The 26,857-nt window shown below is 44.1% G+C and overlaps 1 protein-coding gene across 1 annotated transcript in view; it reads left to right on the top strand.

The window, feature by feature from the left end:
* Positions 1–26,857, top strand: part of PTPN11 (protein tyrosine phosphatase non-receptor type 11) — a 114,772-nt gene that overhangs the window by 8,697 nt on the left and 79,218 nt on the right. The window contains exons 2-4 of the mRNA XM_069754784.1: positions 15,101–15,223; positions 15,739–15,933; positions 16,576–16,768. Coding sequence (XP_069610885.1) covers positions 15,101–15,223; positions 15,739–15,933; positions 16,576–16,768 — 511 coding nt within the window. The remainder of the gene's footprint in view (positions 1–15,100; positions 15,224–15,738; positions 15,934–16,575; positions 16,769–26,857) is intronic.

Genomic DNA, 26,857 nt, shown 5'->3' with positions numbered 1-26,857 from the left:
TTTACACCTTACCCCTTGTTAAGAGCTTAGAGGATTTTTAATAACGGAAGGCTTTTTAACACTCTGGTTTACAGCTTGTTGCTTAGGTTACCCTGCTATCCCAGCATGGACGGTTACCTAGGCATGGAGTGCGCGTCGTGGTCAGGTTCTACGTACTGCATACTTGCCTTGCTCTGAAGCTGCCGGGATTCAAGGGAACCTGACAGCTTCCCAATTGAACCATGGGCAACATGTATCAAACACAGGCTGCATAATTTCAGCCAGGTTTGTTTAAAGGGAACCTGTCATGTGCAAAATTTTTAAAGCAGCCACTGAAAGCTCGGCTACCGGGAGGAAATTACCTTTATGTAGCAATGTAGCATCTGGCTGTCAGTCATGGAGGCATGGCTTCAGTCACTGTTCAGTAGACAGCGAGCGGCGTCTGTAACCGCATGACGGCACTGACTGACACCCAGTCCTGTACTGACTGACTGCTGAGGCAGCTGTCAGTGCCGGGGCATGGTTACACCTGCGGCCGCTCACTTTGTAGTGGACAGTGACTGAAGCCGCGCCTCTATGACTGAAAGCCAGAGGCCACCGTCAGCAAGGCTTTCAGTGTGGCACTTGCACGACTTTGGAAAGCAATAATCCTTCAGATAAATCCCACATCATCAGGTTATTAGCATTTTTTTTACATGACAGTTTCCCTTTAATGCGTTTCAGAGGGAAACCTGGTTTTACAGCCACTGTGGACCAAGCTGCATGAGAGACTAATCGGACAGATGAGTCCCAGCAGCTTTTCCGCTGGAGTGACACGCGCAGGCAGGGAGAGACCTGTCAGTCACTGGCATGCCGCTAGTATGAACTATCAGTCTCCTACCACTCTTCTTCCTCCATGCTTCCTGCTTTGCCAGGACGGGGGTGCGATTTTGAAGGTTGGTAGTGAAGCTGCATCATCGGGCAGCCCCTTTTAAAGGAAAGCCGCAGTGTTTTAGGGAAAATCATACCTGGCTTCAGTATGCAGTCAGGCTCTGATTCATGAGATCCTTGGTTTAGGCAATGTGACCCATGTGGAAGGTTTCCTTTGAAAGGAGTAATTCTGATTTTTTTAATAATGTATGGTTTATCCTTGGAAAAGACCATACATTTTAGACTGTTGGAGATTTAATTGTCAACACCTGGCGATCAACTGTGCCACATACTACTTTTAAGGTGATTAGGACTACGGTTCAATACCATTTCAAAAACCTGACCGGCACATCCAAACATAGACTCAGTGTGAACAGGTGCTGAACCTAGAGTCGCCAACTCGTATATAGTTAAGTAAATAAGGCAGCACACTGCTGCGCTAGAACATACAAACTTGAAAAACGAAATTAGAACTGCATTACTGCACTAGAAATATGAAAAATGAGAGCGTTTAGCGCATAAAAATGGCCAATTTTATGTGTACCTGGTAGCCCCTTTACGGCATCTCTCTTATACCAGGTTCTACACTTGCCTTACCTCGCTGAGAATAAACGTCTCCATCTGAATGGGTACATGTGAAACCTCTTCATAGACTAAAATTCTCTCTCTCTGTGGATGGGTATTGGCCCTGCTGTAATTAAAACACCTGTGGCTAGGAGGCGGAGTGCACGATCAGAAGGCTAGAGAATACATTTCAAAAATCTGACCGGCACATCCAAACATAGACTAAGTGTGAACAGGTGCGGAACCTAGAGTCGCCAACTCGTATATAGTTAAGTAAATAAGGCAGCACACTGCAGCGCTAGAACATACAAACTTGAAAAACAAAATTAGAACTGCATTACTGCACTAGAAATATGAAAAATGAGAGCGTTTAGCGCATAAAAATGGCCAATTTTATGTGTTCATAAGGTTCAATACCAGGCACAACCAGCACTAGGAGAACCGAACTGTCCCGGGCCAAGAAGGGGGGGACACACCACTCCAAAGTGGGCCCTTCACACAGCTGTTAGCCAGGGGTGTATATCTGAGGCTCAGTTCACATTACATTTTGGCCGCAAGTTGGCTCTGTTGGGGCTTTTTGTCTGAAGTTTAGAAAAATGTTCCTGTTGGCATGTATGCCTGAATACCGCTATTCAGGGCTTTGGACAGACGCTCCGGCAGAGCCAGACGTGAGGCTAGTATGTGAGGTGAACCCGTCCTGGTGCATATTGACAGAGTCCAATATGGCTATGCCATTAAAGTTTACGAATTCTACCCACCCCCAAAGCTCCGCTCCACTATTATACCATGGCAGTCTATTCCAGCTGTTTTCTTTATTAGGTAGGGTTAGATCGTGGGCACGTCCTGGCAGTCACAGTGGCTGCTAAATAGATGATAGATAAATGAGATGGTTTTAGTGGTCTTTTTGTCATTTTGTACACGCATTTTTGTTTTCTAGCTGTTTTCAAGTCCCGTGGATAAGATCTGGGATAAATACTAGAAAAGTGCCATATTAGAGCTTACTGCATTTTGAACAAATAGGCCAAAATGTATGTAGGCATGTTGTCACTATAGGCTTTTAACAACTGTCTGTAGGAATAGTAATAAAAAAAAAAGCCATGTTGCCTTTTTTTCACAAAAGCACAATGTGTGTGAATTTTGGCCTTGAAGAAAATTAACCAAAAGTGTCAATAAAGGTACAAACATAATAAGCACTGTTTGTAGGGTGCTTTATAATTCACCACAGAGGTTTTGTGTGAAACCACCCTTATATAGACAGGCTTTTTGACAGGCTTTTTGACAGGCTTATATACAGGCTTTTTGACAGGCTTATATAGACAGGCCTTGTGGCCTTTTACTGTTTGTACAAAACTATATTCTTTTACCTACAAGACTTTCCATTATGTGTGACAGTCTCAGCTCTGTAAAGCAACATTGTACCACAAGAGGGCGCCCAGTGTCTGTGATAGAGACGTCACCATTGTACAACTGGGGCTGCTGAATTCTCCACTTCATCTTCTACATGGTGTGTGTGTGTGTGTGTGTGTACACACACACACACACACACACACACACACACACACACACACACACACACACACACACACACATATATATATATACACATATATATATATATATACATATACACATATATATATATACATATACATATATATATATATATATATATATAGTGTATATATACGTAGATATTTATGTTTTACGGTTCCAAAGTTTAGGGTCACCCAGACAATTTTGTGTTTTCCGTGAAAACTCATACTTTTATTAATCAAATGAGTTGCCAAATGAATTGAAAATCTAGTCCAGACATTGACGAGGTTAAAAAAATAAATAAATATATATATATATATATATATATATATATATATATATATATATATATATATATATATATATATATATATATATATATTTTTATTCTTACGTCAAAGAATGCTCCCTTTGCAGCAATTACATCGTTGCAGACATTTGGCATTCTAGCAGATAATTTTCTGAGGTAATCTGGAGAAATGTCACCCCATGCTTCCAGAAGCCCCTCCCACAAGTTGGTTTGACTTGATGGGCACTTTTTTGCATACCATACGGTCAAGCTGCTCCCACAACAGCTCAATGGGGTTGAGATCTGGTGACTGCGCTAGCCACTCCATTACAGATAGAATACCAGCTGCCTGCTTCTTTCCTAAATAGTTCTTGCATAATTTGGAGGTGTTCTTTAGGTAATTGTCCTGTTGTAGGATGAAATTGGCTCCAAACCAGCGCTGTCCACAGAGTATGGCATGGCGATGCAAAATGGAGTGATAGCCTTCCTTGTTCAATATCCTTTTTACCTTGTACAAATCTCCCACTTTACCAGCACCAAAGCAACACCAGACCATCACATTACCTCCACCATGCTTGACAGATGGCGTCAGGTACTCTTCCAGCATCTTTTCAGTTGTTTTTCTGTGTGATCCAAACACGTCAAACTTGGATTCATCTGTCCTTAACACTTTTTTCCAATCTTCCTCTGTCCAATGTCTGCGTTCTTTTGCCCATATTAATCTTTTCCCTTTATTAGCCAGTCTCAGATATGGCTTGTTCTTTGCCACTCTGCACTGAAGGCCAGCATCCCGGAGTCATCTCTTCACTGTAGATGTTGACACTGGCGTTTTGCTTCTACTATTTAATGAAGCTGCCAGTTGAGGACCTGTGAGGCATCGATTTCTCAAACTACAGACTCTAATGTACTTGTCTTGTTGCTCACTTGTGCAGCGGGGCCTCCCACTTCTCTTTCTACTCTGGTTAGAGACTGTTTGTGCTCCCCTCTGAAGGAAGTAGTACACACCGTTTTAGGAAATCTTCATGTTCTTGGCAATTTCTCCCATGGAATAGCCTTCATTTCTAAGAACAAGAATAGAGTGTCGAGTTTCACATGAAAGTTCTTTTTTTTTCTGGCTATTTTCAGAGTTAAATGGAACCAAGAAATGCTCCAGATTCTCAACTAGCTCAAAGGAAAATGTCAGGTTTATAGTTTCTCTAATCAGCCAAACTGTTTTCAGCTGTGCTAACATACTTGCACAAGGGTTTTCAAGGGTATTCTAACCATCCATTAGCCTTTTTGCACAGTTAGCAAACACAAAGTACCATAAGAACACTGGAGTGATGGTTGTTGGAAATGGGCCTCTATACACCTATGAAGATATTGCATTACAAACCAGACGTTTGCAGCTAGAATAGTCATTTACCACATTAACAATATACAGTGTATTTCTGAATCATTTGCCATTGAAAAAAAAAAGATTTTCTTTCAAAAATAAGGAAATTTCTAAGTGACCCTGAATTTGGAACATTAGTGTGTGTGAATATGTGTGTGTGTGTGTATATATCTATATCTATCTATCTATCTATATACAGTGGGGCAAAAAAGTATTTAGTCAGTCAGCAATAGTGCAAGTTCCACCACTTAAAAAGATGAGAGGCGTCTGTAATTTACATCATAGGTAGACCTCAACTATGGGAGACAAACTGAGAAAAAAAATCCAGAAAATCACATTGTCTGTTTTTTTTAACATTTTATTTGCATGTTATGGTGGAAAATAAGTATTTGGTCAGAAACAAACAATCAAGATTTCTGGCTCTCACAGACCTGTAACTTCTTCTTTAAGAGTCTCCTCTTTCCTCCACTCATTACCTGTAGTAATGGCACCTGTTTAAACTTGTTATCAGTATAAAAAGACACCTGTGCACACCCTCAAACAGTCTGACTCCAAACTCCACTATGGTGAAGACCAAAGAGCTGTCAAAGGACACCAGAAACAAAGTTGTAGCCCTGCACCAGGCTGGGAAGACTGAATCTGCAATAGCCAACCAGCTTGGAGTGAAGAAATCAACAGTGGGAGCAATAATTAGAAAATGGAAGACATACAAGACCACTGATAATCTCCCTCGATCTGGGGCTCCACGCAAAATCCCACCCCATGGGGTCAGAATGATCACAAGAACGGTGAGCAAAAATCCCAGAACCACGCGGGGGGACCTAGTGAATGAACTGCAGAGAGCTGGGACCAATGTAACAAGGCCTACCATAAGTAACACACTACGCCACCATGGACTCAGATCCTGCAGTGCCAGACGTGTCCCACTGCTTAAGCCAGTACATGTCCGGGCCCGTCTGAAGTTTGCTAGAGAGCATTTGGATGATCCAGAGGAGTTTTGGGAGAATGTCCTATGGTCTGATGAAACCAAACTGGAACTGTTTGGTAGAAACACAACTTGTCGTGTTTGGAGGAAAAAGAATACTGAGTTGCATCCATCAAACACCATACCTACTGTAAAGCATGGTGGTGGAAACATCATGCTTTGGGGCTGTTTCTCTGCAAAGGGGCCAGGACGACTGATCCGGGTACATGAAAGAATGAATGGGGCCATGTATCGTGAGATTTTGAGTTCAAACCTCCTTCCATCAGCAAGGGCATTGAAGATGAAACGTGGCTGGGTCTTTCAACATGACAATGATCCAAAGCACACCGCCAGGGCAACGAAGGAGTGGCTTCGTAAGAAGCATTTCAAGGTCCTGGAGTGGCCTAGCCAGTCTCCAGATCTCAACCCTATAGAAAACCTTTGGAGGGAGTTGAAAGTCCGTGTTGCCAAGCGAAAAGCCAAAAACATCACTGCTCTAGAGGAGATCTGCATGGAGGAATGGGCCAACATACCAACAACAGTGTGTGGCAACCTTGTGAAGACTTACAGAAAACGTTTGACCTCTGTCATTGCCAACAAAGGATATATTACAAAGTATTGAGATGAAATTTTGTTTCTGACCAAATACTTATTTTCCACCATAATATGCAAATAAAATGTTAAAAAAACAGACAATGTGATTTTCTGGATTTTTTTTTCTCAGTTTGTCTCCCATAGTTTAGGTCTACCTATGATGTAAATTACAGACGCCTCTCATCTTTTTAAGTGGTGGAACTTGCACTATTGCTGACTGACTATATACTTTTTTGCCCCACTGTATGTATGTGTGTGTGTGTATATATATAATATATATATATATATATATATATATATATATATATATATATATATATATATATATATATATATATTAATGTATTTATTCACTGCTCAAAAAAATAAAGGGAACACAAAAATCCCACATCCTAGATATCACTGAATGAAATATTCCAGTTGTAAATCCTTACATAGCTGCTGTACAAATGGAATAGACAGTGGATAGAAATTATTGGCATTTATCAAGACACACTCAATAAAGGAGTGGTTCTGCAGGTGGGGACCACAGACCACATCTCAGTACCAATGCTTTCTGGCTGATGTTTTGGTCACCTTTGAATGTTGGTGGTGCTTTCACACTCATGGTAGCATGAGACGGGCTCTACAACCCACACAAGTTGCTCAGGTGGTGCAGCTCATCCAGGATGGCGACTCAATGCGAGCTGTGGCAAGAAAAGGTTTGCTGTGTCTGTCAGCGTAGTGTCCAGAGGCTGGAGGCGCTACAAGGAGACAGGCCAGTACACCAGGTGACGTGGAGGGGGCCGTAGGTGGGCAACAACCCAGCAGCAGAACCGCTACCTCAGCCTTTGTGCAAGGAAGAACATGAGGTGCACTGCCAGAGCCCTGCAAATTGACCTCCAGAAGGCCACAAATATGCATGTGTCTGCACAAACGGTTAGAAACCGACTCCATGAGAATGGTCTGAGTGCCCGACGTCCATAGATGGGGGTTGTGCTTAAAGCCCAAAACCTTGCAGGATGCTTGGCATTTGCCACAGAACACCAGGATTGGCAAATTCGCCACTGGCGCCCTGTGCTCTACACAGATGAAAGCAGGTTCACACTGAGCACATGTGACAGAGTCTGGAGACGCCGTGGAGATTGATCTGCTGCCTGCAACATCCTTCAGCATGACCGGTTTGGCAGTGGGTCATTAATGGTGTGGGGTGGCATTTCTTTGGAGGGTTGCACAGCCCTCTATGTGCTCTCCAGAGGTAGCCTGACTGCCATTAGGTACCGAGATGATCCTCAGACCCCTTGTGAGACCATATGCTAGTGCAGTTGGCCCTGGGTTCCTCCTAATGTAGGACAATGCCAGACCTCATGTGGCTGGAGTGTGTCAGCAGTTCCTGCAAGATGAAGGCATTGAGGCTATGGACTGGCCCGCCCGTTTCCCAGACCTGAATCCGATTGAACACATCTGGGACATCATGTCTCGCACCATCCACCAACGTCACGTTGCACCACAGATTATCCAAGAGTTGACGGATGCTTTAGTCCAGGTCTGGAAGGAGATCCCTCAGGAGACCATCTGCCGCCTCATCAAGAGCATACCCAGACATTGTAGAGAGATCATACAGGCACGTGGAGGCTACACACACTCCTGAGCATCATTTCCTTATCTTGAGGTATTAGTTGTGATGGAACTGGAATATTTCACTCAGTGATATCTAGGATGTGGGATGTTAGTGTTCCTTTTATGTTTTTGAGCAATATATATATATATCCACACTCAACATCTCCTTGCACTGCTCATCGGGCCTTGTCCCTGAGTAGGACGTGCAGCACTTAAATACGATATCTGTGTCTTTTATTTATGGGATAACCAGGGAATATAGCCACTGGGTAATCTGATCTCTGCAGAGAAGTAGCTGCTCTCCTCTCTGCTCTCCTGGAGTGGGTTAATGGCACTGTCCCATCATTAATAACCCCTTTCATTTTGGAGCCGTAGCGGCTACCACCTGATTGTCTGGGTCCAGCTCGTGCAACCTTGAAAAAGCGCTACTGTTACCTTTTAGGCTGTCTGTACATTTCATGTCTCCAAGAGCCTCTGGCTTGTAGAAGAGGTTCTGAGTGAGGTTCGGTGCCTATGATGTCCCACATATAGGCCATATATCTTGTAGATTGTGAGCCCTCGCGGGCAGGGTCCTCTCTCCTCATGTACCAGTCGTGACTTGTATTGTTCAAGATTATTGTACTTGTTTTTTTTTATGTATACCCCTCCTCACATGTAAAGCGCCATGGAATAAATGGCACTATAATAATAAATGATAATAATAGTCCTTGTGCAGATCTGTCCCTTTAGCCAAAGCATGAGTTTGAGTAATGGAGAAAGTTTGCACATCTTCAGCAATCTAAGATAAGGGGAGGGGGAAAAAATAATAAATTACTGATAGGGGTTTGTTATAAATCTCCAAAAATAATGGAAGCAATGGAGAATATCCTCGTAAAGCAAATAGATGAAGCTGCGACTCAAGGAGAAGTCATTATTATGGGGGACTTCAACTACCCTGAAATAGATTGGGGAACAGAAACCTGCAGTTCCAGCAAAGGTAATCGGTTTTTGACAACTATGAGAGACAATTACCTTTCACAACTGGTTCAGGACCCAACAAGAAAGGGGGCACTGCTAGACCTAATATTAACCAACAGGCCAGACCGCATATCAAATATAAGGGTTGGGGGTCACTTGGGAAATAGCGATCACAAAATAATAGGTTTTCATGTATCCTTTAAAAAGATGTGTAGTAGAGGGGTTACAAGGACACTAAACTTCAGGAGGGCAAATTTCCAACGGATGAGAGAGGATCTTGGTGCAATTAACTGGGACGATATCCTGAGACACAAAAATACACAAAGAAAGTGGGAGACGTTTATTAGCATCCTGGATAGGACCTGTGCACAGTATATACCGTATGGGAATAAACATACTAGAAATAGGAGGAAAACAATATGGCTAAATAGAGCTGTAAGGGGCGCAATAAGTGACAAAAAGAAAGCATTTAGAGAATTAAAGGAAGTAGGTAGTGAGGAGGCATTAAATAAATACAGAAAATTAAATAAATTCTGTAAAAAGCAAATCAAGGCAGCAAAGATTGAGACAGAGAGACTCATTGCCAGAGAGAGTAAAAATAATCCTAAAATATTCTTTAACTACATAAATAGTAAGAAACTAAAAAATGATAGTGTTGGCCCCCTTAAAAATAGTCTGGGTGAGATGGTGGATGAGGATGAGGAAAAAGCCAATATGCTAAATGACTTTTTTTCATCAGTATTTACACAAGAAAATCCCATGGCAGACAAAATGTCTAGTGATAAAAATTCCCAATTAAATGTCACCTGCTTAACCCAGCAGGAAGTGCGGCGGCGTCTAAAAATCACTAAAATTGACAAGTCTCCGGGCCCGGATGGGATACACCCTCGAGTACTGCAGGAATTAAGTACAGTCATTGATAGACCATTATTTTTAATCTTTAAAGACTCCATAATAACAGGGTCTGTGCCACAGGACTGGCGTATAGCAAATGTGGTGCCAATATTCAAAAAGGGAACAAAAACTGAACTCGGAAATTATAGGCCAGTAAGCTTAACCTCTACTGTGGGTAAAATCCTGGAGGGCATTCTAAGGGACGCTATACTGGAGTATCTGAAGAGGAATAACCTCATGACCCAGTATCAGCACGGGTTTACTAGGGACCGTTCATGTCAGACTAATTTGATCAGTTTCTATGAAGAGGTAAGTTCCGGATTGGACCAAGGGAACCCAGTGGATGTAGTGTTTATGGACTTTTCAAAAGCTTTTGATACGGTGCCACACAAAAGGTTGATACATAAAATGAGAATAATGGGGATAGGGGAAAATATGTGCAAGTGGGTTGAGAGCTGGCTCAGGGATAGGAAACAAAGGGTGGTTATTAATGGAGCACACTCGGACTGGGTAGCGGTTAGCAGTGGGGTACCACAGGGGTCAGTATTGGGCCCTCTTCTTTTTAACATATTTATTAATGACCTTGTAGGGGGCATTCAGAGTAGAATTTCAATATTTGCAGATGACACTAAACTCTGCAGGGTAATCAATACAGAGGAGGACAATTTTATATTACAGGATGATTTATGTAAACTAGAAGCTTGGGCTGATAAACGGCAAATGAGCTTTAATGGGGATAAATGTAAGGTCATGCACTTGGGTAGAAGTAATAAGATGTATAATTATGTGCTTCATTCTAAAACTCTGGGCAAAACCGTCAATGAAAAAGACCTGGGTGTATGGGTGGATGACAAACTCATATTCAGGGGCCAGTGTCAGGCAGCTGCTACAAAGGCAAATAAAATAATGGGATGCATTAAAAGAGGCATAGATGCTCATGAGGAGAATATAATTTTACCTCTATACAAGTCACTAGTTCGACCACACTTAGAATACTGTGCACAGTTCTGGTCTCCGGTGTTTAAGAAAGACATAGCTGAACTGGAGCGGGTGCAGAGAAGAGCGACCAAGGTTATTAGAGGACTGGGGGGTCTGCAATACCAAGATAGGTTATTACGCTTGGGGCTATTTAGTTTGGAAAAACGAAGACTAAGGGGTGATCTTATTTTAATGTATAAATATATGAGGGGACAGTACAAAGACCTTTCTGATGATCTTTTTAATCATAGACCTGAAACAGGGACAAGGGGGCATCCTCTGCGTTTGGAGGAAAAAAGGTTTAAACATAATAACAGACGCGGATTCTTTACTGTAAGAGCAGTGAGACTATGGAACTCTCTGCCGTATGATGTTGTAATGAGTGATTCATTACTTAAATTTAAGAGGGGACTGGATACCTTTCTGGAAAAGTATAATGTTACAGGGTATATACACTAGATTCCTTGATAGGGCGTTGATCCAGGGAACTAGTCTGATTGCCGTATGTGGAGTCGGGAAGGAATTTTTTTCCCCAATGTGTAGCTTATCCTTGCCACATGGTTTTTTTTTGCCTTCCTCTGGATCAACATGTTAGGGCATGTTAGGTTAGGCTATGGGTTGAACTAGATGGACTTAAAGTCTTCCTTCAACCTTAATAACTTTGTAACTGTAACCTGCCATTTTAAAGAAAACATGCCCCAGACCTGTAATAAGGTTGTACTTGCCCACTTAATCCAGTATGTTTTCTATGATCATCTCTCAGTTTGCTGCTGTTTCCTCCCTTTTGACTTCCTGTGTACCTTATGTGACCGCTGCAGCCAATCACTAGCTTCAGTGGACTGCACTGCAGCTGCCATGGGACATTAATTATAGAGACCAAAGTTTATTTCATTATTTAGTTACTGATTTCTGGCTTTGGCACATTTTTAAATAACTCTGAAACCCCCTTTAAGCAGTCAGGTTATTTTTCTACCTTTTTTCCTTCAACCCCTTCCTGGCCAGTCAATTTCCTCTTTCTCTTCCCTTATTCTAAGAGCCATGACTTTGTTTTTCCATCTATTTAGCCCTGCAATGGCCTGTTTTTTGTGGGACAAGTTGTAGTTTTGAATCCCATCATCCATTTTATCATGCGATGGCACTGGAGAATGGGACAAAAAATTCCAAGTGTGTCGAAATAGGGGAAAAAAAGCAAAATTCCGCAATAGTTTTTTTTTTTTTTTTTTTTGCTATTTACAGCATTTATTTTATAATCTAAATGACCTGGCAATATGATTCTCCATGTTAGTACGCTTACAGAGATACCAAACATAAAAAAATCCCTTGTGTCGGTATTTTCAAGTGCAGTAACGTTTTCAATTTTCGAGATATGGGGCTGTGTGATTTCTTGTTTTTTGCGCTATGAGCCAATGTTCTTATTGATACAATTTTGGGGTAAAATCAATGTTTTGATCACCTCTTATTACCAGACACTGGGTGGGGTACCTGCTGCTTGAGAGAGGGAACGTGCAAAGGAAACCAGACACTGTATGGGGTGCCTACTGCTGGAGAGACGGAATGTGCGAGGGGAACCATGCACTGGACTGGCGTACCTACTGCTGGAGAGATGGAATGTGCAAGGGGAACCAGACACTGGGGTGTACCTACTGCTGGAGAGACGGAATGAGCGAGGGGAGCCATGCACTGGACTGGCGTACCTACTGCTGGAGAGACGGAATGAGCGAGGGGAGCCATGCACTGGACTGGCGTACCTACTGCTGGAGAGACGGAATGTGCGAGGGGAACCATGCACTGGGGGTGTACCTACTGCTGGAGAGACGGAATGTGCGAGGGGAACCATACACACCATACACTGGGGGTACCTACTGCTGGAGAGACGAAGTGTGCGAGGGGAACCATGCACTGGGGTGTACCTACTGCTGGAGAGACGGAATGTGCGAGGGGAACCATACACACCATACACTGGGGGTACCTACTGCTGGAGAGACGGAATGTGCGAGGGGAACCATGCACTGGGGTGTACCTACTGCTGGAGAGACGGAATGTGCGAGGGGAACCATACACACCATACACTGGGGGTACCTACTGCTGGAGAGACGAAGTGTGCGAGGGGAACTATGCACTAGAGGGTGCCTACTGCTGGAGAGATGGAATGTGCGAGGGGAACCAGGTACTGGGGGTACCGACTGCTGGAGAGACGGAATGTGCGAGGGGAACCATGCACTGGGGGGTACCTACTGCTGGAGAGATGGAATGTGCAAGGTGAACCATGCACTGGGGGTACCTGCTGCTGGAGAGAGGAAATGTGCGAGGGTAACCAGGTACTGGGGGATATCTGCTGCTGGAGAGAGGGAATGTGTGAGGGGAACCAGGTACTGGGGGGTATCTGCTGCTGGAGAGAGGGAATATGTGAGGGGAACCAGCCAGTGGGTGGTACCTGCTGCTGGAGAGAGGGAATGTTACCATCCACCTTTCGGGTCTTCCCGCAGGGCAGCACGGTGGCTCAGTGGATAGCAGTGCAGCCTTGCAGCGCTGGAGTCCTGGGTTCTAATGGACAACATCTGCAAGGAGTTTGTATGTTCTCCCTGTGTTTGCGTGGGTTTCCTCCGGGTTCTCCAATTTCCTCCCACACTGCAAAGACATACTTATAGGGAATTTAGATTGTGAGCCCCATCAGGGACAGTGATGATAATGTGTGCAAACTGTAAAGCGCTGCAGAATATTTTAGCGCTATATAAAAATAAAGATTATTATTATTATTTTCCTCATAGATTGTTAGCTTGCGAGCAGGGCTCTCATTCCTCTTGGTATATGTTTTGATCTATGTGTTTATTGTTTTGCTGTAATGTCTATTGTATGTACAAGTCCCCTCTGAAATGTAAATTGCTGCGGAATATGTTGGCACTATAGAAATAAAATTATTATTATTATTAATAATATGCGAGGGGAACCAGGCAGTGAAGGGTACCTTCTGCTGGTGAAAGGGAATTTGCAAGGGGAACCAGGCACTGGGGGGTACCTGCTGCTGGATAGAGGGAATGTGCGAGGGAAGCCAGGCACTGGGAGGTACCTGCTGCTGGAGAGAGGGAATGTGCGAATGGAACCAGGCAGTGGGGGGTACCTGCTGCTGGAGAGAGGGAATGTGCGAGGGGAATCAGGTACAGGGGGGTACCTGCTGCTGGAGATAGGGAATGTGCAAGGGGAACCAGGTACTGTAGGGTACCTGCTGCTGGAGAGAAGGAATGTGCGAGGGGAACCAGGCAGTGGGAGGTACCTGCAGCTGGAGAGAGGGAATGTGCGAGGGGAACCAGGCACTGGGCGGTACCTGCAGCTGGAGAGAGAGAATGTGCGAGGGGAACCAGGCAGTGGGGGTATCTGCTGCCGGAGAGAGGGAATGTCCGAAGGGAACCAGGCACTGGGGGGGCACCTACTGCTGGAGAGAGGGAATGTGCAAGGGGAACCAGGTACTGTAGGGTACCTGCTGCTGGAGAGAAGGAATGTGCGAGGGGAACCAGGCAGTGGGAGGTACCTGCAGCTGGAGAGAGAGAATGTGCGAGGGGAACCAGGCACTGGGAGGTACCTGCTGCTGGAGAGAGGGAATGTGCGAGGGAAACCAGGCACTGGGAGGTACCTGTTGCTGGAGAGAGGGAATGTGCAAGGGGAACCAGGCACTGGGAGGTACCTGCTGCTGGAGAGAGGGAATGTGCAAGGTGAACCAGGTACAGGGGGGCACCTGCTGCCGGAGATAGGGAATGTGCAAGGGGAACCAGGCACTGGGCGGTACCTGCAGCTGGAGAGAGAGAATGTGCGAGGGGAACCAGGCAGTGGGGGGTATCTGCTGCCGGAGAGAGGGAATGTGCGAAGGGAACCAGGCACTGGGGGGGGGGGGGGGGGGTACCTACTGCTGGAGAGAGGGAATGTGCAAGGGGAACCAGGTACTGTAGGGTACCTGCTGCTGGAGATAAGGAATGTGCGAGGGGAACCAGGCAGTGGGAGGTACCTGCAGCTGGAGAGAGGGAATGTGCGAGGGGAACCAGGCACTGGGGGGTACCTACTGCCGGAGAGAGGGAATGTGCGAAGGGAACCAGGCAGTGGGAGGTACCTGCTGCTGGAGAGAGGGAATTTGTGTTTGCCTCTGCACCAGTTGGGGTAAGTGGTTGATGGGTCGGCAGAGGAAGTTGCAACTACTGAGTGACACATGCAACTATTGTCTCACTGCTTTCCTTTTGGACAAAAAAATTTACTTCAACTTTATAGCCTCTCGTTCACTGAGTAGAAAGATCTCCGATTCTTAAAATTCGTCTCGTAGTAAGAATGAAAACAACGCCTTATTGTTATGGTTCATGAATGTTCTACAGATGCAGCTCTCATAGTTTAAGACATAACCTTTTCTTTATGGTCTTCTCGATCACACCACTTTCATGCTGATACACTAGAATTAATACTGTTGAATGTCCTCCTGTTACAGATGGTTCCACCCCAATATCACCGGGGTAGAGGCAGAAAACCTTCTGTTGACCCGCGGTGTTGATGGTAGTTTTTTGGCTCGGCCCAGTAAGAGTAACCCGGGAGATTTCACACTGTCTGTAAGGTAAGAGCTTCATGTGTTTGCCATCTGTCAATGTGACAAGAAGTTGTAAATTACTATTATATTCCAATTTACCAAGAATATCAGTAATGAGAATGCAATGGGTACAATTATTATTGGAATAGTTCTTGGAGGCTCTTAGATTGATCGAGTGACATAAGTAATGAAGACCTATCACCAAGTCTGAAGCAGCTCTTATTTTATTCCTTCTGTTCATTTAAATTTGACCAAATATGAGAATAGCGTCTAATTCTGCTAAATATCTGCTCTACTATGAAGTAAGAGATCCTTTCTTGTGCCTTCCGAGCTCCTGTCTTCAGTACGGGGTCAGTACCATGGGGTGTCATGAGACTTTAATGGTTTTTCAGTACCCTGCCAGGTTTATTATTGCCAATATCCGTCTTTTCATCCCTGTTGTCAGCATTTCTATATGTGGCCGGATATACTGTACACTTAGTCTATCCTGCTGATTGATACAGTAGCCATATCTTACAGTGAAGACTTATTTCTCCCTTTAGGAGGAATGGGGCAGTGACCCACATTAAGATCCAGAACACGGGCGACTACTATGACTTGTATGGAGGGGAAAAATTTGCTACTCTTGCTGAGTTGGTTCAGTATTACATGGAACACCACGGACAACTTAAGGAAAAAAATGGGGACGTTATCGAGCTGAAATATCCTTTAAACTGTGCTGATCCCACATCTGAGAGGTGAGTGAGCTGTGACTGCATAATACAGAGTTACATGCCGTTTTCTGCACTGGCCAGTATAATGTACATCATGATATGCCTGTGTGCATGTTTTTACGGACAAACACGTAATGTACACGACAGAGGCACCCAGGGCCATCCTCATTTTACGTTTGAAATCTGCTTGAAATCATGAATGTTTCTGGCACAACTGATAACTTTATGGACTTTTTCCATTTTCAACACTGGAGCGGTTTAGAGAAAAACGTACCCGGCTGAAATCTGGGTCTTGGACAGCATGAAGCAACTGATAGATTCGTTTTAATGGATTTTTGGTCTATTTTTTTATTTTTCAAAGAAATAGGGGTTGTGGGGCTCTGCTCCTAATTACATGACTGCATTGAGAAGTTGCAGTGGAGCGGACCTCCCACATGTGCGCTGCCGCTCTGTTCACGGCCTGTGACCGTTGTGGGATTACCCCTTCATCAGATAATTTTTTTTTGTCCCGTAAGTGACGCAAGGTGAAGGGATATACGATGTTGATGTGTCCATGAATGTATGTTTTCTCACTGATCCATCCCAGAAGCTGTACATAGAACCTACTTGGTGTGTTTGTAGATAAATCCATCCAGAATATTGTTACATTTTCTGTTTGCCATTTAGATGGTTTCACGGTCATCTCTCAGGGAAAGAGGCGGAGAAGTTGCTAACTGAGAAGGGCAAACATGGAAGTTTTCTGGTGCGTGAGAGCCAGAGCCACCCTGGAGATTTTGTCTTGTCTGTGCGCACGGGTGATGACAAAGGCGAGAGCAACGATGGCAAGTCTAAAGTGACGCATGTCATGATAAGGTGCCAGGTAATCTATCTTAAGAAGCTTTTTACTTTATGTATCGATATGTAAAGAAACGGAAGAACGTTGTTTAACCCCTTTCTGACCTCGAACGGGATAGTACGTCCGAGGTCAGATCCCCTGCTTTGATGCAGGGCTCCGCGGTGAGCCCGCACCAAAGCCGGGACATGTCAGCTGTTTTGAACAGCTGACATGTGCCCGTAACAGGCGCGGGCAGAATCGCGATCTGCCCGCACCTATTAACTAGTTAAATGCCGCTGTCAAACGCAGACAGCGGCATTTAACCACCACTTCCGGCCGGGCGGAAATGACGTCATCGCCGACCCCCGTCACATGATCGGGGGTCGGCGATGCGTCTGGATGGTAACCATAATGAATAAAAAAAAAAAATCAAATCTACACATATTTGGTATCGCCGCGCTCAGAATCGCCCGATCTATCAATTAAAAAAAAGCATTAACCTGATCACTAAACGGCGTAGCGAGAAAAAAATGCGAAACGCCAGAATTACGTCTTTTTGGTCACCGTGACATTGCATTAAAATGCAATAACGGGCGATCAAAAGAACGTATCTGCACCGAAATGCTATCATTAAAAACGTCATCTCGGCACGCAAAAAATAAGCCCTCAACCGACCCCAGATCATGAAAAATGGAGACACTACGGTTATCGGAAAATGGCGCAAATTTTTTTTTTTTTTTTAGCAAAGTTTGGAATTTTTTTTCACCACTTAGGTAAAAAATAACCTAGTCATGTTAGGTGTCTATGAACTCGTACTGACCTGGAGAATCATAATGGCAGGTCAGTTTTAGCATTTAGTGAACCTAGCAAAAAAGCCAAACAAAAAACAGGTGTGGGATTGCACTTTTTTTGCAATTTCACCGCACTTGGAATTTTTTTCCCGTTTTCTAGTACACGACATGCTAAAACCAATGATGTTGTTCAAAAGTACAACTCGTCCCGCAAAAAATAAGCCCTCACATGGCCAAATTGACGGAAAAATAAAAAAGTTATGGCTCTGGGAAGGAGAGGAGTGAAAAACGAACACGGAAAAACGAAAAATCCCAAGGTCATGAAGGGTTTAATAGGAGCCATTGCTTTTTCAAAAATTCATCTACTAAAGTTGCAATATAATTGGGTACAAGCTCCAGAGATCATGACGACCATCTAACAATCTCTATAATTAATTGCCCCTCAATGCCGCCCCGCAAGGATGTTGCTACAGAGAAAGGATACCATGAGTTTTCAGATAGAGAGGACTAAATAGTTATTTCATGGGGGATGACAAATACTTACTAAAACTGAAATTTTAGAAGAGCTTATAGCGTCCCCCCTAAGCCCCTTGTCAACATCCGCCCTAAATGTACAGCTGAGCCTGCATTATACACGGTAGGTGCCAGCTGCGTTACACAGCCATTGCCTGTCTGTAGCTGCAGCAGTACTGGAGAATTACAGTATATAGCACAAGCAATCACTGGCTCAGGTTCCTTAAGGAAATATATACCGTATTTTCCGCTTTGTAAGACGCACTTTATTTCCCCCAAATTTGGGGGGGAAATGTGGGTGCGTCTAACAAAGCGGATATACCGCTTACCATTACAGGCTGGGAGGAGGGGGTGTCCGCCGCCGCTACCGCCTGCCGCCGCTGTCGTCCGCCGCCACTGCCGGGGTTGTCCGCTGCTGCCCCGGGTGATGCTGAAGGCTCCGGTGCTGCGGGGGGCTCTGGCGACATATTGTGAAAGACCAGAGCCCCCCGGCAGTTCTTCCATGCGTTCCAGTATGACTAATTCCGGGAAAATGGCCGCCGGAATCTCGGGAGATGAGATTTCAGCGCTGAGATCTCATCTCTCGAGATTCCGGCGGCCATTTTCCCGGAGTTAGTTCCAGTATGACTGACTCCGGGAAAATGGCCGCCGGAATCTCGGGAGATGAGATTTCAGCGCTGAGATCTCATCTCTCGAGATTCCGGCGGCCATTTTCCCGGAATTAGTCATACTGGAACGCATGGAAGAACTGCCGGGGGGCTCTGGTCTTTCACAAAATGTCGCCAGAGCCCCCCGCAGCACCGGAGACAGCCCTACAGCACAGGAGCCCCCTGCAGACCCCTCATCCCAGCCTGCAGCAAAGGAGCCCCCTGCAGACCCCTCATCCCAGCCTGCAGCAAAGGAGCCCCCTGCAGACCCCTCATCCCAGGCTGCAGCACAGGAGCCCCCCTGCAGCACAGGAGCCCCCTGCAGACCCCCTCATCCCAGCCTGCAGCAATGCTCCACTCCTGCCTCCGGCAACGAGCCTGGGACCCTGATCCACCACAACCACAACCCCTGGTAAGTAATAAGACGCATGGATTATAAGACGCCCCACCAATTTATTAAAAAATAGTTTTTTCCTATTTTTCTCCTCAAAATTTGGGGTGCGTCTTATAATCCGGAGCGTCTTACAAAGCGAAAAATACGGTAATATTTTTATAATGATAACAACATTTGTTAAATGACATTTTTTTTTAATAACCCCGTTTTGCCTAATTCAAAAATTATAGAAGTGGAAAAATACACCTATCTGCTGTTGCCAAGTCTGCAAAAAGTCTGATTGATCAAATATAAAATTATTCAAGCCAATGCGGTATCATACCCCCAGAATTGCTGTTTTTCAGTCACCTCTCTCCGCACCCCCGCCAAAAAAAAAAGCAATAAAAAGCGATTACAAAATCATGTACCCTAAACTAATATCAATGAAAACGACAGCCCTCACCCAAGTCCAGAACAATAAATGCGTTCTTATGCGAAACGGCCGTCGCCCACTCTGCCTCTCCATGCATGCCTCTGTAACCTGCACATCGTGTTTTAGTCCTAATCCCAAGGAATGGAATAAAGGACTTTTCACATTAATTCTAACTGGTGAGTGCCGCATCTTTTTTTTCTTCAATATTGTGCATGATCTAGTGTAACTACTTTGGGCTCCCTGTGATTGTACAGTAGAAAAATTATGCAATCTAGAGGATCCAATTTTTACAACATACATTATCCTTATGTACCACCTGCTTGCACAACTACACAAAATCTAAACATTTCAGGTAGAACTCATTGATCACAGTCCCAAGTAGCCCATCATCACAGAAGTTTTATTAGTCTATGTACCGGTATATACAGGTGAAGAATGTGTGAGATCAGTGCTGAAATTTCTTGAAAAATGACATTACATGCTGTGAAATTTTAAAGTCACCGAATATCCCTATCTATGTGGATTTCTTCTGAACATTCTTATATGACGCACGCTACAAAAGATGTAGTCTTCGTCGAAATTTACATTTAAGATTCTTGTATGAACATGGCCTCAGGCTAGGCAAAAGTTCTTACAACTATTGTGGCTTGCTAGTGTTCATCCTATATGACCACATCAAAGTTGAGTTTACCTTTTATGATTAAAGGGAACCTGACAGGTCTCCTATGCCCTCCAACTAAAGGTACCTTCACACATAATTTCGTTAACGATATCGTTGCAACGTCACGCTTTTTGTGACGTAGCAACGATCTTGTTATGTGTGACAGCGACCAACGATCAGGCCCCTGCTGGGAGATCGTTGGTCGTTGGGGAATGATCAGGACCTTTTTTTGGTCGCTGATCACCCGCTGTCATCGCTGGATCGGCGTGTGTGACGCCGATCCAGTGATTTGTTCACTTGTAACCAGGGTAAATATCGGGCTACTAAGCCAACTTTTTGGCTATAAACTATATCTACTCCTCTTTGCTTGCCTTTCTGTCAAGTCTTGCCTGTATGAATTATCCATCTGAATGAGTGACAATACCTATATATCTGTTAGTTGTATCTAGGGACTTTATAGGGTCACTCGGACTGCCGTCGTGGAGCGGGGGCGCCCCTTCTCGTATATTAATAGGGTGCCATCCTCCGCTGTCAGGCAGACACAAGAATAGGGGAATGTTAGTCCTTTAACGGGGTCAATTTTGTTTATATGTTGGTATTTTTTCAATTTTTTAAAATATATCAAATAAAATTGTTGATTTTAAGGTTTTTTCATGTACTATGTGTTTTTTGCCTTGGTAAAAGGGATTTTTTTCATTTTTTCGACTGCAAGAGATGAGGTCATCGCCAGCCCCCTCAGAACTCTGGTATGTGCTCGGCTTTCTTCGTCCACATCAATTCTCCTCTGAAGCTGCATTCAGAGGTGCACTGTGCATGTCCGGAGGTGAGAAAGGCGCTTTCAGTTATGCACCCTGCCTTTGAAGTTGGGTGTTAAAACACTATAGAGGGCTGGTTAGGCAGGGTGTTTAGCAACAAATACTCTAATGCCTTTGGGTTGGAGGGTGTAGGGGACCTGTCAGGTTCCCTGTAATATCTTTCTTCTTCTGAGCTCTTCTAAACTAAGGCTTATAATCGTTGCCGCCAAAACAAGCTTACTGATGGATTCACAGCTCATTCTGTCGCCATCAATGCACTGTGAAACAAAGAGTCTGTTGAAGCCAAACGGTTAAAGGGGTATTCCCATCTCCAAGACCCTATCACAATATGTAGTAGGTGTAATATTAATAATATTAGTAAATGCCCCTAATTAGGAAATTAGTATTCGCTATGTCGCGTACCTCATGCAGAGCATTGCAGTAGCTTTAGGTAGCCATGCTTACGACCACTCATGTAGTGACAAGTAGCACTTAGTGGTTGTAGCCATGGATCCCTAAGCTACTGCAATACCCTGCGCAGGTGTAAGCAATATAGCGAATCAGAAGATATATACTATTTCTCTGTTCTCATCCTTTTTGGCTGTTGTTTTGGTCACTTTTGCATTTTGTCATTGCTCTCACCCCTAGATGTAATGTACAGTAGCATGAGGCGGTGTCTACAACCCACAGAGGTTGCTCATGTAGTGCAGCTCATCTAGGATGGCACATCTATGTGAGCTGTGGCAAGAAGGGTAGCTGTGTCTGCACAGTGTCCAAAGAATGGATCAGATAACAGCAGACAGGCCAGTACACCAGGATACGTGGAGGGGACCATAGGAGGGCAACAACCCTGCAGCAGGACCGCTACCTCCTCCTTTGTGCCAGAGTCCTGCAAAATGACCTCCAGCAGGTCACAAATGTGCATGTGTCTGCTCACACTGTCAGAAATAGACTCTATGAGACTGGTATAAGGACCCGACCTCCACAAGTTGGTGTTGTGCTTACAACCCAACACCGCGCAGGGTGCTTGGCATTTTCCACAGAACACCATGATTGGCAGAGTCGACATTGGCGCCTTGTGCTCTTCACAGATGAGACCAGGTTCACACTGAGCACATGTGACAGAGTCTGGAGACGCCGTGGAAACATTCTGCTGCTTGCGTCATGCTCCAGCATGACTGCTTTGGCAGTGGGTCAGTAATGGTGTGGGGAGGCATTTCTTTGGAGTGCAGCACAACCCTCCATGTGCTAGCCAGAGGTACCCTGACTGCCATTAGCTAGTGGGATGAGATCCTCAGACCTGTTGTGAGACAATATGCAAGTGCAGTGGGCCCTGGGTTTCTTCTGATGCATGATAATGCTAGGCCTAATGCGGCTGAATTATGTCACAAGTTCCAGCATGCTGAAGGCTTTGGTGCTATGATATGGCCGGCTCTTCACCAGTCCTGAATCTAATCGAGCACAGCTGGGACATCATGCCTCATTCCGTTTATCAACGCTACGTTGCACCACAAAGTGTTCAGGAGTTGACTGATGCTTTAATCCAGGTCTAGGAGGAAATCCCTCAGTAGACCATCCGCCGCCTCATCAGGAGCATGCCCAGACGTTGTAGGGAGATCATACAGGCACGCAGAGGCCACACACACTAATGAGCATCATTTCCTTGTCTTGAGGCATTTCCACTGAAGTTGGATAAGCATGTAATTTGATTTTCCACTTTGATTTTGAGTATATATCCACATCCAGACTTCCATAGCGTATTAATTTTGATTTACATTGATCATTTTTATGTTTTAGTGTTCTCAACACATTCCACTATGTAATGAATAAAGATTTGCCACTGGAATATTTCATTCAGTGATATTTATAATGTGGTGTTTAGGTGTTCTGATTTTTTTTTTGTTTGTTTGAGCGTTGTATATTACATGCGTTGGAATCGATTGTGTATATACCATACACTCACGGTGTGTTCTCCAATAATCAACCTAGTAGTTGTAACAGTTGATTGTTGGTCAATTGCGTAATTGTCCTGACCATAGGGGGAAGCAGAGGACTGTTCGTGACAAAATGGTAGCAGTGTGTTGGGTTCAGCGCGACCCTCCGCCTCCACCCCCTTGGCTGTGATCTTTGCCACAAAAGACTTTGGATTGCGACTGTTGGGGGGATAGGTATGTCTCTTGGCTCTATCGTTATAAAGACCAAGTTCATATGACCAAAATGGACAGTATTGTTATTCAATGAGAGTGCCGTTTATTTTATTTTTTTTGTGCAAGGAGCGAATCTGTGCTTGAAAAACGTTGCAGCAGTTTGTTCCGTGTGTTGGAGACTCTCGTTCAAGTTTATAGGTGCACAAAAATAAATCGAATTCCATGCGGAGTCATTACATAGCATCTGATTTTTAGGAATACATTTTAATTTAACATAGGAAACTGTAACATAGTTAGCAAGGCCGACAAAATGTATTTGTCCATCCAGTTCAGCCTATATTCCGTCAGTATACAGTAAATCCCCAGATTTACCGTACGTCCGTTCCATCCTCTTTATTAATTTTGTTACCCTCCTTTGTACTCGCTCTTGTTCCATTATATCCTTCCTGAGCATCGGTGCCCAAAACTGTATACAACACTCCATGTGCGGTCTAACCAGGGATTTGTACAGAGGCAGTATAATGCTCTCTTCATATGTATCCAGACCTCTTTTAATGCACCCTATGATCCTGTTTGCCTTAGCAGCTGCTGCCTGGCACTGGTTGTTCCAGTTAAGTTTATCATTAACTAGGACCCCCAAGTCCTTCTCCATGTCAGTTACCCAGTGATTTCCCGTTCAGTGTGTAATGGTGATATTGATTTCTTCTTCCCATGTGTATATCCTTACATTTATCATTGTTAAACCTCATCTGCCACCTTTCAGCCCAAGTTTCCAACTTATCCAGATCCATCTGTAGCAGAATACTATCTTCTCTTGTATTGACTGTTTTACATAGTTTTGTATCATCTGCAAATATCGATATTTTATTGTGTAAACCTTCAACCAGATCGAGAACAGGTCCCAACACGGACCCCTGCGGTACCCCACTGGTTACAGCGACCCAGTTAGAGAATATACCATTTATAACCACCCTCTGCTTTCTATCACTAAGCCAGTTACTTACCCATTTACACACATTTTCCCCCAGACCCAGCATTCTCATTTTGTGTACTAACCTCTTGTGTGGAACGGTATCAAAGGCTTTGGAAAAATTAAGATATACCACGTCCAATGACTCACCGTGGTCCAGCCTATAGCTTACCTCTTCATTAAAACTGGTTAGATTGGTTTGACATTAGTGATTCCTCATAAACCCATGCTGATATGGAGTTAAACAGTTATTCTCATTGAGATAATCCCTCATAACATCCCTCAGAAACCCTTCAAATATTTTGCCAACAATAGAGGTTAGACTTACTGGCCTATAATTTCCAGGTTCACTTTTAGAGCCCTTTTTGAATATTGGTACCACATTTGCTATGTGCCAGTCCTGTGGAACAGACCCCGTCGCTACAGAGTCCCTAAATATAAAAAATAATGGTCTATTGAAATGTGTTTAGTCTTGTGAGTTTTTAATAACTGCTGATGTATAAAAACAGATTTCACATGGATAGCATACCAATGACAAATAAGAAACAAATCGTCAAGTTTTCTAGACGAAGCTTAGATGACTTTTTTTTAATATGCTCATGTGAACTTGGCCAGACGTCACTGCCAGGGCCTACCTTCTGCATGAACAAGGCATTGATCATGATAAAACCCAACATGCCCAAAGTCACTAAACGAACGCAGACAAGCCCCGATTCTTATAATATCATCTGCCGACAATAATAAATAATTTTATTTATATAGCGCTAACATGTTCTGCAGCGCTTTCCAATTGATCTGGGACATGTATCTATATATATATATAATTGTCTAAGGGTTTTTCCGTCTGTCTGCCTGTCTGTCTGTCTTCCTGTCTGTCCTGGAAATCCCGGCTCTCTGATTGGTCGAGGCCGCCAGGCCTCGACCAATCAGAGACCGGCACAGCATCGACGTAGAAATCCCGCGTCTCTGATTGGTCGAGGCCGCCAGGCCTCGACCAATCAGCAACGGGCACAGCGACGATGATGTCATAATGGTTGCCATGGCGACGATGATATTTTAAAGGTTGCCTCGACCAATCAGCGACGGTCAAAGTCTGCCGCAAATTCTGGAATCATCATTGTCCATATACTACGGGGACATGCATATTCTAGAATACCCGATGCGTTAGAATCGGGCCACAATCTAGTAGATAATAAAGACTATACTAAGTAATGCAGTTCAACAGTTACAGGAGGTGTGAGGGTACTGCTTGCAAACCTATAATCTATAAGGAAATAGGGGGACACAATAGGCAGAAAGTGCTTGTTATGTATGGCCCAGCCATCATTATAATAAATAAAGGTTATGATAAAAAGCTGCACGAGCCGATCAGCGAGTATCTAAGAACACTTGTCAGGTGCTAATGGGTGTATAGAGCATGTGGAGACAGATGAAACAGATTCCGAGGAAAAGCTGGAAGGGGGAGCAGATTAGTGAGGGGATAAGCCTGTCTAAAGAGATGTGTTTTTAAAGCACTCTAAAAAATGTGGGGGTTAGATATTAATTGGATCTTTTGGAGTAGTGCATTCCACAAAGGTGGAGCAACACAAGACAAGTCTTGGAGACGGAAGTGGGAGGTTCGGATTATGGATTGGATCAGTTGCTGAATGAAGAGAAAGGGTAGGGTGAATGACCTATAAGGGAGGAGTTCTATGGTGGTACAGAACTGTGGAGATTTTTGTGGGTGAGCGCAATGAGCTTATATTGTACTTTGTGGCAGATGGGTGACCAGTGCAATGACTGGCACAAGGTGCTGGCATCCATGTATTGGCTGGACAGAAATACGATACTGGCTTCTGCCTTCAGGATGGCAACTATGTCTATATCTTTTACACCTCCTTATCCTAATGTGTATACACTGGCAAACTGAAATACCTGAAACACCTGAACCTATAGAGCTATCCTGTTACTTGATGTTCATTGTATGTCCCACCATGCATGACAGACCTCCATAGCCCCGTGTACTCTTCATATGGGAGCCAAGCATAGGAAAGTGCAGTCTGCTAGGTATAAATACTAGAGGCATACAGTAAGAATAAATTATACTGCATAGTATGCATCTTTCTTCAAGAGGACTCCATGGCCTACTTATCCACTATATTTTGGCATACGTCAGGAAGGAGGCCTTTTTTCATTTGAAGTTCCTGACTGTCACATTTCCTTTTCTGCTTACTTATGATGAACATTTGGTCTTGGCCATACGCTGAGTTTGCTATAACTTGCTTTTCACCTTTTCTCTTTACGTTTGCCATATGTGCGCTTTATTCTGCTGTTGTATGAATCTGCTATCAGCCGAGCGGCTTTCATCTTGCTGAGATAAGTACCTGTGCCCACAACGTTAGGGTTCATTACGATTTAATAAGAAGCTGGAATCATATGGAAAATGCCAAGGCATTTCCAGTAAACATTAATTTGCAGATGTGGTCCTTGAGGTATACTTGGTAATCATGTCGTCAGCAGACATTTCTCTGTGTCTAGAATTTTTCTGATGTCCTAGTTCTGTCTGTCATGCTCCATAGTTGAACCTGCAAGCCCCTGAGAATGCGATCCTGAGTAAGGAATCCCATCCCCCACAGAAGAATGAACACCGTAGGATGTGCTGTTAGTGAAATGTCTTAAATTTATGCACATGCTGCTCCCAATTCATGTGACTTGTATTTTTATTAGCTGCACAAGGAGATTTTTCTCTTGACTGACTATATGGGAGAGGAACAGGGTTATTATACCCAAAGACCAACAGATATAGGTGCGTATCACCAGTCAGCT

This window comes from Ranitomeya imitator, chromosome 1, assembly GCF_032444005.1.
Source record: "Ranitomeya imitator isolate aRanImi1 chromosome 1, aRanImi1.pri, whole genome shotgun sequence".
Lineage (NCBI taxonomy): Eukaryota > Metazoa > Chordata > Amphibia > Anura > Dendrobatidae > Ranitomeya > Ranitomeya imitator.
The sequence above is the reverse complement of the archived record's forward strand: the minus strand, read 5'-3'. Positions and strand labels throughout refer to the sequence as shown.